Here is a 15,835-nt window from a genome sequence, read left to right as displayed (position 1 = left end):
ATGCCTCCCAGTTTTTTTTTTTTTTTTTTTTTTTTCTTTTTCAGAATAATGTGTAGTTCGTGGTTTGAAATGTGTAGTCTGTAGCAGGTTTAGCTTGTATGCAGAGTTTAGACTGTTGTGTATATTCTGTTGGCTGACGTTTGTGTTGTGTCAGTCCCCTCGGCTGTATCTCTGCTTCACTAGTCAGTTTGATCCTGATGGTTTCCGTCAGCCCCATCAGCAGCCTGTTATTGCACTCTCAGCCAACTGTACATATCACCCACAAGACATTTCTAACACACACGCACCCCGACACGCAAACAGATTTCTCAAACACATGGACATGCACATCCAAAACTATGATGAATGTCCTCATTTATAATTCATAGTGGGCCGAATCATAGCGTGCTGCCATCTTTCCACAAATTTCCAATAATAAAATGTCCTCATCTTTAGTTCTTCCTTCCCCAATGTGACTCCTGCTATTCACTCTTAACCTTGTTACTGAAATGACAACTTGCTTTTTCACACCAAGAATCACTTTCTCACCAACTCCTCATGAGTTCATGAGCAATACACTCTCTGTTGGGTGAGGCCATGGGGGAAAAGACTTGTTGCCATGGAGACGAGAAAAAACGACCACGTTCAATTTCCCCCGTGAGATTATTATAGTTGTCTTTTATTGGGCTTTATTGAAAGGGGGAAAAAAAAGATAGGGAGAGAAAATTGCTCGCTGGTCGGAACAATATGTTGTTATGTTACAAACGGATGGGAGGTCACAGAATTCGAAATGGAAGGGCCCTTTTTTAGTCACAGCACCAATTAGCGAGCAGCCCACTTTCTTGTTCGGGTTTAATGTGTTTTACACCTCCACGCTTGGTTTTGTGCAGGCTGTTTTCAGGTTTGTTGGTGGTGTTTTGTAATAGGTTGTTTATTTCTGGTTAAGGCTGTGAAAGGACTATGGTTTTGAGATCAGCCTGGACTGTCACATAATTATCTGTCATTTAGAGTTGAGTAAAATGATTTAGTTCAGTGGTTCTCAAACCCTTTAGCTCAAGTATCACCTTTGATGGGATCAGAACATTCAAGCTTCACCAGGTCACCAGAATGTTGACAAATCTCAGTGAGCATAAGCTTAATGACTGTAAACAACTTAATGCTTATCTAGACACAAAATGCCATATTTAGATTAACCTCAATATTCATTAATTTGATAGATGCATTGAGAAATAGCACATGTAAAAATCAGATATAAGAAAAAATGGGAAAATATCTTTTTAAATAAAACATTATGATTGTGGTCGGAAGGATTTAATGTTTTTGAAAAAAGTTTCTTGTGCTTTTATTTGATCAAAAATATAGTAATTTATGAAATATTATAACATTTTAAAATAACAGTTTTCTACTTTAATATATTTTAAAATGTATTTATTCCTGTGATTTAAAGCTGAATTATCCGCAGCCATTACACCAGTCTTCAGTGTCACATGATCCTTCAGAAATCATTCTAATATGCCGATTTGCTGCTCAAGAAACATTTCTTACATGTTGAAAACAATTGTGCTATTTAATATTTTTTGTGGAAACCGTGGTACGTTTTTTCTTTAATAAACCGAAACGGCACAGCATTTTGATATAGAATATGATTTATATATTATTTGATATAGACATCTTTTATAGCATTATAAATGACTTAACTGTCACTTTTGATCTATTTATTATACTTTCATTAAACACATTATTTATTATTATTATTATTATTATTAAAAACTTACTGACTCCAGTAAGATTTTCGATTTTTAGACAGTATTATATTTGATATTTTTTTTAATAGTGGGCACACAACAGCATGACCTTGGAAATGTATGCTGAGTATAAGGAACACATTGTAGTATAGTAGGATTAAATATATATATAAAAAAAACAAAAAACAATAAATGCAAGTCGTCAATAAATGCAAGAGGAGGGGTGTTAACTGTCCTAAATAGCTTGCTTTCGTCTGATTTTGTTGCTCAGGTTTAGTTGCAGTTGTTATTCTTTACTGAAAGGGCTGCTTGTGTTTACCTTGAAATAATTTAGCTGTGCTAAAATCTGACATAGTGATTACTGAGCACTTCTTTGTACACAACCCTTCTCTGTCTTTGTCACACTCTCTCTCTCTCTCTCTTTTTTCTCTTCCTCTCGTGTTTGTTTTCTTTGATCAAACAGATCTGCAGGAAGAAATTGTTCATAGAGTGTGTGTAATCAAAGAGTGACGTGGTGCTGCTCTCATTAATGACAGACAGCGTAATTAGTTTGGCTCAGAGAGAGAAACTCTCGGCTGTCGTGTCAGCGCAGTTTGATTGAGTTTCAAAGCGCACTTCAGTCAAACCAAAAGAGAGAGAGGGGAAGATGAGAGGGAGGAACGAAGGGTCAGCTAAAGAACAAAACTGAGAGAGGTATGAAAATAAAGTCATTTCAAGAAAGGTTTAACTAAAAAACACAATTTTTACATTTTTCAGTAAAAGTTTCTGCCAGTGTCCTATGTGGTTGCTAGGGTGTTCTGAGTGTTCACGGGGTGTTGCTGTGCATTTGCTAGGGTATCCTCACTAGTTGCTTGGTCTGCCCATGTAAAATTTGCTGCCACACTTTCACACATTCTTGATTCACCTTATTGTTTATAGGGTGTTTTTAGTGGTTCCGAAGTGGTTGCTAGGGTGTTCTGGCTGGTAGCTAGGGCATTGCTATATAGGGTTGCTAACATAGTTTTGGGAGCGTTCCAAAAGCATCATAAGCCTAGTTCACAGAACTCATAGGCACTAATGGTCACTTTAATCAACTTAGGCTTGCGATGCATTTTGGAAAATCAGCTGTTTATGGTTACAATAGGTTTGCCCATGCAGAAGCTCCCACAATGCTATGTGTTTGGGCATTCCAGGTTGTGAGGGTGTTCTGGGTGGTTACCACAGCATTGTTATGTGTTTGCTATAGGGTGTTCTGATAGTTGCTAGGGCATTGCTATGCGGTTGCTAGGGTGTTAATAGGGTGTTGCTGTGTGTTTGCATTGTCACTAGGGTGCTGCTATATGGTTGTTAGGGTACTATAGGTGGTGGTGATAGTTACTAGGATGTTGCCATGTAGTTGCTAGGGTGTTCTTGGTTGGTAGCACTGAGTGTTATGAGGTTGCTAAAGATTTCCGGGTGATTACTAGAGCATTTATGTGGTTGCTAAAGTGTTCTTGGTAGTAACTAGGGTGTTTGTTATGTCATTGCTAGGGTGGTCTGAGTGGTTACTAGAGCGTTGTTGTTATTTGTCTGTTTTATCATGTGGCAGGTGAAAATTATAATTATAATGGCTTAGAAAAGTAATAGGATACCTCTTTTCAATAAGCCAAATGATTTGAAGCATCATTCATGTCCATAGGGATATAGGCGAGTACTTTAAAGGGGTCATATGATGCGATTTCAAGTTTTCCTTTCTCTTTGGAGTGTTACAAGCTGATTGTGCATAGATAAGATCCCTGAAGTTGCAAAGACTAAAGTCTCAAAACCAAAGAGATATTCTTTATCAAAGTTAAGACTCTGCCACGCCCCCCTAAAACGGCTCGTTCTAACACGCCCCACATGGGGCTTTACATTTCCGACGCGTGCTTGCAGACTGCGCTTGTCGGAAGGCGGGACTTTGTAGAAAACGAAGCGTTTGAGAGAGGCGGGGCATAGAGGACCTTAATTAATGTACAGTATTTGAAAAATAATGTGTTTTTTGAACATTAAAGCATGTCAACATATTCTGTTACACCAAATACACAAAGTAATGATCTTTAAAAAAGCATCATATGACCCCTTTAATACTTAATGTTCAATTTTTTTTTTCTAATCCTAAGCATGACTTCACCTTAAAAAAACAGCACTAATCAATTGGAGCATGGACAATGAATGTAATTAAAAGAGAGTGAAGAAGAATGTAGTCTGGTCTAGAAGATGAGGAAGTGAGCAAGAATTGTGACACTCTAGTGAGAGTCGGGCTGCAGAAGAAAGTACAAGATGAGCATCTTTATTTATGGATTTCCACTCGGTCTAATTTAGAGCAAGTTCCACTAGGATACATCTGAAAGGCTTTGGGGGCAATGAATGAGCTCAGCCTTACACATCAACTCATATGAGCCATTATGAGGATGAATCAAGCACGCATGCATTTACACACACAGCACAGAGATGCTGTTTTGTTGCTGGACGCAATTAAACATTTGGTGGTCTTTATTCAATAAATCGCATTTATCATTGTGTATATTCAAATCTGGCCCCTCAATACATATTGCTCCTAGTTTGATGTCAGTGATTTGTTCTCTAGCAGAAGTTTTCCAGTGGATTACGTAAAAAATTTCAGTCCGTTTCTTAAAAAAGTTAGTATTTAAGAAGACTTGAAATATAGTGCATAATAAGTTGTATAAACTACTTTTAGGATCCATTTAATTATATTTGGAGCTTGATAGAATCTGTCAGTTATATTAATATCTTAATCTTAAATATCTTTTTTTGGCTGTGTGTGTGTTGGTGAACTACCTCAACTAAGAAGTACAGACGAATGCAACTGAGAGTTACGTTTTCATTTTTCTTTTATTGTCAGAGTTATATCTGCCTCACTCAGAAAAAGAAAGCAAAGGAATCCATTTCCTCTGGGGAACGACACACACATCAAGCTGTTTCTTCAGCCAAGACTACAATATTTGAACAACTCACTCTCTGGCAGCTCATGCATTAATATAATGCATGCCATGCCATTAGCTATGAAGATTTCACCAGAAACACCTTCATCAGTGTGCTCTATGGTTTATTTATCAGTCTCATGAAATAAATACGCTTTACATTTGTTTCAGCTCTCCCATCAATTGGTTGAACTTACACGCTCACTGATTTGCATATTTCATCAAAACAAAACAAAAGTTGCTTGGAAATTAGTGTATTTGGATGTATGTGTATGCTATTTTGTCTTGGTAGCAAGGTTATTTTCGTAAACGAAAACTAAGACTAAGACTAAAACGATTGATGAAATAAACAATTTCGTAAACTGAAATAAAATAAAAACGTCAAAATAATTGAAAAACTAAAATGAAACCAAACTAACAACAGTTATTGAAAAACTAACTGAAATAAAATGTATCAAAAATAAATAATCGTTTTCGTAATCATTACGTTCTCATCCCTTGGTTGAAAAATATACGAGCTGTGTGGAGGTTTAGGGAAATAGTCTGCCTACCTGTAATGGCACATCACGCACATGGGGTTATCTGACGGAGAGACGCAAAGCTGTTTAAAGCCTGCACGGGTCCTGTTTGGTAAACGTGCACCAGCAGTACTTAAAGGGGTCATATGATGCGATTTCAAGTTTTCCTTTCTCTTTGGAGTGTTATAAGCTGATTGTGCATAGATAAGATCCCTGAAGTTGCAAAGACTAAAGTCTCAAAACGTGGTGTTCGGCCAATCACAGTGCACTGGGTCAGCTGGCCAATCAGAGCGGACTGCGCTTGTCAAAGGAGGGGGCTTTGTAGAAAACGAAGCGTTTGAGAGAGGCGGGGCATAGAGGACCTACAATAATGTACAGTATTTGAAAAATAATGTGTTTTTTGAACATTAAAGCATGTCAACATATTCTGTTACACCAAATACACAAAATAATGATCTTTAAAATAGCATCATATGACCCCTTTAACAGAACACCCGACCCCATTATCTGACAGCAGCACTAATTTAATTCTGTACCAGACCAGAACCGTTTGACATAAAGACCGTGCGTCGCGACCTGAACCGCACTCGCATTAAATCTATTACATCAGGTAATCAAGATTATTTATTTTATCACGTAACACAAGCAATCAAACCAACATTAGGCATTCTAAGTTGGGGCTTTAAAGAAAAACAGACATGCAGCGCAACATGATAATTAACAGAAAAAAAAAGATGAGAACGCGCATCCTTTCTGTAAACAACACAAAACTTTTGCTTAGCATCTTGTGATCACTCTGCCAGGCTTTTGAACAAATGTGCATCATACACACGCTTATATTTGAATGTTCTTTTCATTTATGAAGAATTATAAGCCTTTACTGTTAAATGTGACTGCCGTTATTGTTGAATTTCATTAGTCCCAGTTTTGATTGATGCACGGCTGTTCACGGAAAAGTGAGCAAGACACCACAGTTACAATATCATGATTATGGTTAAATAAGAAAAGACATATAACCAAATCAGGCTACATTTATTTTCATAGCCTACTAAATATCTCAACACACATCATTGGATATGACATTAAGCGCAACTTAATTGAGTAAAACAGGCTTGCCTGCTTTCTTTGGGGTATATTTGTATACTTTTACTATCTAATCAATCTCAGCATGTGTTAATTTTGTGTCGCTATATGTTTGCCTCACTAAGGTTACATTATGCCTACGTCTTTCTTCGGCCTGCGCTCTGGAAGTGATCTGTTAATTCTGCTAAACTTTAATTAAAACTGAAACTAAACTATTTAAAAACTAAATAAAAATGCGTTCACAAAATAAAAACTAAACTAAAACTAACAAAAATATGAATGAAACTAATAAAAACTAAACTGAATTTTATAGCAAATTTGAAAACGATATTAAAATAAAACTAATTAAAAAATTCAAAACTATAATAACCTTGCTTGGTAGAATAGTAGGTTGACTTCATCTGTGACCAAAGAAAGGGATAGGAGTATGAAACGATTAATTATTTTGTTTCCACATCTCCAGTGTTCTTACAGAGACAGAGAGAGAATGTACTAATAAGGCAAGAGATTTACTCTGTGCCAGCTATAATTTCACACACACATAGACGTGTCAGGCAGGAGTCACCACATAGCTTAAGGAGGTGAAGCGAGAGTGTGTATAATGAGATTCATTAGAAGATAACAGGTTTAATAGTCTTTGTATATATGTTTAGCTTTAATATTTAGGTGAATGTCTTTTCTTTTAATGCATATAATTTCAGTGTGTGTCTGTTTGTGTGTGTGTGTGTCTGTGTGTCTGTGTGTGTGTGTACCTGCTATTCCCTACATTATGGGGACCAAATGTCCCCACAAGTATAGTAATGCCAATAATGTTTGCATAATTCTTTGAGGAATAGAGTGTTCAAAAGAACAACATTGGAAATAGAGATATTTTATAACATTATAAATGTCTTTACTGTGACTTTTAATCAGTTTAATGTATCTTTGCTGATTGAAAGTATTAATTTCTTAAAATAATAAATAAATAAATAAATAAATAAAAATCTTACTGATCCCAAACATTTCAAAAGGAGTTTATATTTAGATAATCAATTGATTATTTTTCAGAGCCAACTACACATCATGGTGTGATTTCAAAATATGAATGTATGAAAGCTAATGCTACAAACATGGCTGAAGCTAAACAATCCATATGGATAAGACTGTATCCAAATGGAGAAAAAAATATTTGAAATATATTTTGAAATATATTTCAAAATAAAAAAAAAGGGCAACGTATATTTGATAAAATATGCTTCAAAATATATTTGTGTACATGTATTTTCTTCCAATGTATTTTTTTTGGTATATTTTTGAAAATAAATTTTTCAAAAAAATGAAAATTACATGTTGTGCTATATATTTCAAGCCAAGAAAATATTCACATATGTCACATTTGAAAAAAAAAAAAAACTTTATTTGTTGTCTATAACATGCAGGAACAAATAATAAAACTAAATGATAAAATACGCTTAAAATAGTATAATAATATAAATAATAAAATAATATAAACTATTTTATAAAATAAGCATTATTAAATCATTATTAATGTAGTTTTGATCTCTATTTCATGGCTATTCCATCCACATTTGCATTTAGCCTAAATGTAGGCTAAGACTGGAAATGTATTTTCTTGCCCCTGAAATACATTTTGAAATACATTTGGGATGAAGCTAAATATGTTTTCTATTTCAAAAATATATTTAATTGAGCTTCACTGTTTACAATAAAATATATTTTGGTCACAAGGTGTAGTTACAATAGCGTATGCTGAATGCTCATGCCCTGTATAAGCATCCATCTCACTGGATGGCATTGATCTCAGTACAGTCATTGATCTTTTGGTAAATGCTCTTAATGAATTCACAGTCTTACAAATGACTTCAAGCATGAACGGCTGATTTCTCATTTTGACACCGTAAACAGGATTTAGCTGAATAAACAGCAAAATGCTTCAGTTCCTTTCTTTCAGTAATAATCTGTCTTCGGCTTTATCTTTTGCTTCTCTCATTTCTGTCTTTCTTCAGATTTGGCGAGCCATGCCTGGAGAGGTTTTTCACATGCTAATGTTGGTGTGCTAACATCACTATTGCATTTACTGTTCTGTCCTCTTAAAGGGGCATTCACACTCATGGAAATTTGCATCAACAGAGTGACTGGAAGTCTCTTGAAAGAAATTTTGAATGAGCATTGACAAAGTTTTGTTTTCATTTGAGGACAGCCATGTATGGTCCCGTTCAAAGGGGAACTGCTTACCAAGGCAGTCATTATTCAATCAAAAATAAATAGAGTAAAATCATTAATATTGTAAAATATTATCACAATTTAAAATGTAAAAACTTTTTTCTGTTTTAATATATTTTAAAAAGTATTTTATTCCTGTGGTGTCAAGGCTAAATTTTTTAAAAGGTTTTTTATTATTTTTTTTTTCAAAATATATTTTTAGTGCCTATATGCTGTAATTAGCATGCCAACAGTTTGCTGTGCTTGGTCTTTAAATTTAAAAGCACTGCCACTAAAGCCATACAAATTCAGACAGATGTATTTGGCCATTCTATCAAATCTCACATTGTTTTTTTAGCATTGCACCAAGTGTTGCATTAAGACAGCATGTCAAGTTAACAATAGTCCAATTTTTAAAATGCGTTTTGAGACTCCAGTGTTCTGTTCCGGTCCAGTGTGCTCCGTCTAGTTGTTTTTGAAAACAAGACGTCTTATGTAAGCACTTGGGGTCAGGTGACTCCAACACCAGTCTACTTATACAGGATGTCCAGTTGAGACAGATTGGTCCACTATTCTTTTAGGCAACCATCTAACTAGTCAATTTTGAAAGTACTATAGTCTAGTACATCCCTAGTTTGAGTCAGACCCATGGTAGTCTGAATGTAACATCACACCCTGATTGGTTAAAATGTTGTTAAAGATCAGTCCATTATAGTGGACACTGTGAGGTTTAAAATGTGGACTAAATGTGACAATCTTTAATGCATATTGTTTCTTTCTTTCTCTCCTTCTCTTTGTTTGCTTCTATTTCCTTGTGATCCTCTTGTTTTTTTGTTCTTTCACCTAATTTGTTTGTCCTCTATGTTGCTTTCTGGCCCTCTTGTCTCTCTGTCCATCTGTCTTTCTGCAGTAGACTCGGTGTGTGTGGATGAGGCTGTGAGAGGGTCAGTGTATCAGGATGACGATGAAAGGCTTGTCCTCCAGCCGCAGCCACCACCACACACTCACACAATGTGACCCATCCTACGAATCTTTGACCCTCCGCCACGACCGACGACCTTATGTCCTTAACCAGGCCCACCCGACCGACCACAGCTTCTATGGGTGCCAGTCCGATCTGGCCAGCAGCACATTTCCCAGCCGACATCACGGCTCGCATCACGAGCTTAAGGACGAATGCGCCATAGTGCCGTATGTGGGACCGGGCGGCATAGCCAGAGGAACTGGGAGTGGGTGCGGCCCAGGCAGCTCGGCTGCCATCCCATCATCCCTGCTGGAGAAGTTTGACCAGCAGCAACCAGTGAGGAAGGACGGATATCACACTTTGCAATACAAACGGACAGCGGCGCTGGAACACCAGCGTAGCGACAGTCCTGGGCGTATACGCCACCTCGTGCACTCCGTCCAAAAACTGTTCACCAAGTCCCATTCCCTGGAAGGTCCCAGCCAACGCAGTCTCAATGGAAATTACCCCACCATCCCAGCTGATGCAATGGCTACGGCTGCATCCCACCCAAATGTTTCCACCATGACTGTAAGCACCCTACACAAGCAGTCTAGCAACAAGCGAGGGAAGAACAAGGAACGCAGTCGCTCCGAGCCCAAACCTCGCGCACGGACACCCGGGTCAGGTTACTGGAGCTCGGACGACACTCTGGACCGAGAGATCTGCCTCTACCACCAGCATCAACCCTCTGGAGTCATGACCATGGGCCGGCATCCGGACAAATCCCAGTCCCACTACTTCCTGGGACAGAGCTACAACACACTAGGTGGGGGACACTCGTCCCTGAAGACCTCACGCAGCAACAATGATGTTGGAAGTTGCTCCACTTGCTCCAACACCACAGGAGGCGCTCTAACTTTTGGTGGCCCGAAGTCAGTGGACCAGGCTGGGTCACTCGTCAAGAAGAGCTCCTGGTCAAGCACGCTAACGGTGAGCAGGGCCCGAGAGGTGTACCAGAAGGCCACTGTCAATATTGATAAAGCTCTAGTCAAAGCACCGACCTGCCAGCAGGGAAGAACCTGCCAGTTTTTACAGGTAGGAGAGAGATTTCTCCCCTCTTCATCACCACGACCATCATCACCTTTGTCATATCATCAGTGTCATCAGGTCAGCTTCCACACCTCATTCGTTTCTGCTGAGGAGTCATGTGCATTTGGTTTCTTGGTGTGGAAGGTGTGACATCTCTTCATCTTTGTTTGTCTTCTGCTTCATCTCTCTCCATGTTTCCAATTTTTCAGTGCATGATCTTCCTACTGTGTTTGCATGTTTGTGAAGAGCAAACATATTGCATGCATCTGCATGTCTTAGTCTGAGCATGTTATAGGGGCCGTTCACATAGGATGCTTTATGCATCTGTCCGTTTAGTCATTTTTTTTCTTTGATAAAATACTAGAACGTCTTTGACCATTTTGATCCATCTTGCTGGGTTTTAAATGTTTCTATGAAAATATGGTAGACTGCAGCTTACAAACTCACAACTCAGTTGCGTAATAAACGTGCTATAGTGATGATTTTGACCGTTGTGATGTGTCTAGCTGGTTTGTAATTGTTTTGTATGAAAAGTGCTAAATGGACATCTGTGACCGGGACAATTCGTGATTAATTTTTAATATATATTTTTTAATGAAAATTTGATGGATTTGATTGACCTTTACAATGTGTGTGTTTCATTGTTGCACTGTTTTTCTATAAAATCATGTGCTAGACATACATATTGGTCACACTTTAGTTTGGGGACCAATTCTCACTTCTAACTAACTACTAACTATGAATTTTGCCTCAATAAACTCCTAATTTGCTGCTTGTTATTAATAAATATTAATAGTTAGTAAATTAGTTAAGTTTAGATATAGGGCAGGATTAAGGGATCTAAACTATGGACATGCGGAATAAGACATTAATATGTGATTTATAAGTAATAATAAACAGCCAATATGCTAGTAATATGTATGCAAATCAGTGACTAGTTAATAGTGAGAATTGGTCCCTAAACTAAAGTGTTACTGATATATTTAACAACTATCATGCATTGTGCAGTTTTATTCCATTGGGCCTCTGTCTAGCTGTTTTTAATACAAGAACACGTCCTGTATGGATGGTCCATTACAATGCCAGTGTGTTTGAATAGGCTCAGGACTGACCTGCTGTGTTTTAGCGGAACTGAATGTGACAGATTAAAATGAACTCGGAGACCATGGCTTGTGTTTTGTTTTCTTTGTTGTGGACTAATGCTGTGTGATGGAGAGATCATAAACAAATAAGAGAAGGATAAGTGAGAAAAGTTTCATCCACAGCCCTGGAGATCAGCGATGTTTGTGTGAAGATTAAGAGAAAAATAATGGATTTTGTTTGTCCTTTTGCTATCTCTCTCTGTCTCTTATGTTCCCTATGTGACACAGTTAAGTTTTAGAAAAAAGAAAGTGATGGAGAAAGCAGAAAGGGAGGGAGGAGAGCAGAGGAAAAGAGTGCGGTTCATATATCCTCTGCTCTCTTCCCTCCCTTTCTGCTTTCTTCATCACTTTCTTTTTTCTGAGACTCAAATATTATATTATATATTACATATATTATGTAGAGAGTAATATTATTATATTATTATTATTTAATGTAAACTTTGCACCATTTAGAGCAGCAATTAAATTTTAGTTATTCATTTAAGTTTAATCTTTCTAACCTTTTTCATTCTTTCTTTCTTTCTTTCTTTCTTTTTCTTAATAATAATCTAATAATAACATACAATTATTGTTGTTTTTGTTATATAAATATAAGTTTTTATAGAAAGAAAGAAAGAAATGGTAATAAAATATTACATATTAAACTTCAGTGGAAAACTTCAAATTAAGTGCTGATTTCAATATGTAAATCAAAGTGGTGCAAAGTTTAAATTTAATTACTCATGAAAAAAATCAACTTAAGCATTATTTGTCAGCATCATAGACTGTGGTCAGCATGCGCGCCGAAGTGGAAATGGGTACTGAATTCACCGGAACACCGACATTGTAGGCTACTCTCCCAGAATCAGGAAACAGTCCTCCGTAAAATGCGTTGCACACATCTGAATATTTGGATTGAACTGTTCTGGAACAGTGTTGTAAATACAACTTAACCACTGATTTCTAGTTGTGTCCTCTTTTGGAAGACCAAACAAAGTAGTTTCGCTTTCACAACAAAACACAGCGTCTCCACGACATGGCGGCGGTGGCAACATTACTACAGTGAGAATCAAAGTTACGCCTTCTTTCTTTGCGTATACATTTGGGCGGTGCTATGCAAATCTTCCCACACAGTGACGTAGACATGTGGGGGGGGTGTTTAAACGAGGCGTTTTAGGAGGGCGTGGACGAGTCTTAACTTTTATAAAGAATATCTCTTTGGGTTTGAGACTTTAGTCTTTGCAACTTTAGGGATCTTATCTATGCACGAACAGCTTGTAACACTCCAAAGAGAAAGGAAAACTTGAAATCGCATCATATGACCCCTTTAAACTCTTTAAAATATATAAAAAAAAATATATTGTTATAATGAAAATCCTTTTTTCAATGCCAAGTACAAGGGACTAGTGAAGTGTGTGTGAGAGAGAGAGAAAGAAAAGAGAAAGTCAGGGAGAGAAAGAGAGAAGAAGGGTAAGCGGAGAAGACGTTGCAGATAATGGAGACAGGAGAGATAGAGGAGCTTAATAAAAAGGCAGAACTCCAAGGAGAGCTGCCAAAGTGCCCGTATCTGATCCCTCATCTGCAGTAATGAGAGTCAGTCTGCTAATAGAGTTAGCTTGACGCTGACTTGCAGTGGATAACTCCAGAAGACTTAGTCGCCAGTAGCTACTTTATTGCTAAAGTCACGGTCATCCTCATAGCAATCATAGTTTTCAAGCAGAAGTGGCATTGAGGTACTTTGTTTCCGTTCTGCGTCTCTGCACTTTTTCCTAATTTCCATCCTCTACTCTTTAAAAAAAACATAGCACTCAGTAGAGAGTGGATCCTTTCCCCTGGTCTGAACAATATCTCCATTTGTGCCCCTTTATCTTCTGTTTTTGGTGACGGAGGATTGGTTGTTGGCTTCGCCCCCTAGTAGAGCATGTGAAAAAGAGGGGAACGTGTGAAAGAATTGCGTTAGCATGCGTTGCACACCGCGGAGCGAGCCTGAAGCCGGGCTCACTAGTTCTCCTTCACTGACCACTAAAAATGGTGGAAGATTTTAAAAGAAACCGAGCCGTGCTGGATAATATGAAATGATTGTTATTCATCTCAGAGAGGTGAGAGGCTTTTGAGATGAGTTTTTGAGAAGTGCACATTACGTGCGTCGTACATGAATAGTGCAAGTGGGTGTAAAATGTTTTCAAGATCATTTTCAGATAACGATGTTGGTTGTGCAGAAGTCAATATTGCTTTTTTGTAGTGGGAGCAGCAGGTGTTAGTGTGTGGGAACGGGTTGCATAAGGCCGTGCGTGTTATGTCAGGATGCGCTTTTAGCTTTTTAAGAGTGTATTATCTGATGTATCAAAGAGTTTTTATGTTATAGAGATAATGTGGGAAGAGATTGAGAAGTGATAGTCATAGCTGCGTCATCTGTAGTTCAGCAGGGAGGGGTTCTGGTTAATACATTAGAATAAGGACACAGTAAGCATTTGTGATGTAGTAAGTCATTTCTAAAGCATTATTTATGTTTTTAATATTTATGCATGGACAGTTGCAATGCATTACTCTTGATTCATGTGTAAGGTTTGGGACATATACTATGTAACTTTTTAAATATATCAGTGGTAAATGATTTGTAATTGGTTATTATTAGATTTAGAAAAAAAAGTATTTGATTTAGAAAAAAAGATTTACATAGTATATGCAAATATTTTATTCACATTTATAAACATTTTAAATAATACATATATAATGAAACATTTAAACAATATAAATATTTTGTACACATGAAAACATAATGAGGTTACTTGTCTTCAGGTTTTCATCCATTACATTTTTACAGTATTTTTGTATAATATTTCAATTTGATTCTATGATTATTATTTTTTTTTTTTCAGTTTTACATGTTTTCAGGTTGTTTTGTTTGTTACATCTTTTCAGAAGTTTGTTGATCAGTGTTGGTAAGAAAAAAAAATCACTGCACGTTTTGATTTGACAAAACATTTTACTTTAATTTTGAAGTCAGCTATTAAACTTTCAAAAACAACATTTTTTACTAACACACAATACCCACTGTATATATATATATATATATATATATATATAATAAAAATATCAAAAGCACATAACAAATTTACTAAAACTAAAAATTTAAGTGACATGAAAATTAAAATGAAAACTGAAAATGTTAAAATGAAATCTAATTTAAAATATTCATAAATAATAATATATAATACTTAAACACTGCAACCACATTTATATATAAACATATTAATAATTACATTATATTATCTAATCATTTTATTTAATTTATTATCAAATTAATTCTCTAGTATCTGTCTACATCATGAACTGCTTTATTGCTTTATCGTTATTATTATTATGTCGTTATTATTAATTGTTGGAGGCAGATCAGGTGTTTATGAGAAGCTAACATTCTCTCACTCTCTGCAGGTTCCTCAGGATGAGTGGGGTGGCTTCTCGTCTGTGGGTCAGTATGACGAGATCCCGTGCAGGAGGATGAGGAGCGGCAGCTACATCAAGGCTATGGCAGAGGAGGACAGCGGAGACTCGGACTGCAGCCCTAGGTTACTTGTCTTCAGGTTTTCATCCATTACATTTTTACAGTATTTTTGTATAATATTTCAATTTGATTCTATGATTATTATTTTTTTTTTTTCAGTTTTACATGTTTTCAGGTTGTTTTGTTTGTTATATCTTTTCAGAAGTTTGTTGATCAGTGTTGGTAAGAAAAAAAAATCACTGCACGTTTTGATTTGACAAAACATTTTACTTTAATTTTGAAGTCAGCTATTAAACTTTCAAAAACAACATTTTTTCATTTTAGTGTGTTAAAATGATTTACAGTCTTTATATGCATTTATAAATTATTTACTATTTGGTGAGTTAACAGCTGTTTACAAAACATTTATCCATTCATTTATTTTATTATTATATATACATAAATATTTGATAATAATTTGATAAAATAAGTGAATCTATGGCTTGTTGTCCTATATAAAAATAGTTATGAACGTTACCATTAACCACTGAAACAAAAATGAGAAATGTTGCCTTGCCAACTAACTGTAATAAATTAGTTGAAGTTGAAGTAATAAAATTTCTAAAACTAAAATAAAATTAAAGTTATTTATATACAGTGGGTACAGAAAGTATTCAGACCCCCTTAAATTTTTCACTCTTTGTTATATTGCAGCCATTTGCTAAAATC

The 15,835-nt window shown here is 36.3% G+C and overlaps 1 protein-coding gene across 1 annotated transcript in view; it reads left to right on the top strand.

The window, feature by feature from the left end:
• LOC107722024 (disks large-associated protein 1-like) overlaps positions 1–15,835 on the top strand; it is an 82,301-nt gene that overhangs the window by 14,662 nt on the left and 51,804 nt on the right. Inside the window, exon 2 of the mRNA XM_016530252.1 lies at positions 9,377–10,507. Coding sequence (XP_016385738.1) covers positions 9,425–10,507 — 1,083 coding nt within the window. The 5' untranslated portion in view covers positions 9,377–9,424. The remainder of the gene's footprint in view (positions 1–9,376; positions 10,508–15,835) is intronic.

Source organism: Sinocyclocheilus rhinocerous, unplaced genomic scaffold (genome assembly GCF_001515625.1).
Source record: "Sinocyclocheilus rhinocerous isolate Xijiao unplaced genomic scaffold, SAMN03320098_v1.1 scaffold754, whole genome shotgun sequence".
In the NCBI taxonomy this organism is placed as follows: Eukaryota; Metazoa; Chordata; class Actinopteri; order Cypriniformes; family Cyprinidae; genus Sinocyclocheilus; species Sinocyclocheilus rhinocerous.
Note: the sequence above shows the minus strand (reverse complement) of the source record. Positions and strands in the feature narration are given on the sequence as shown.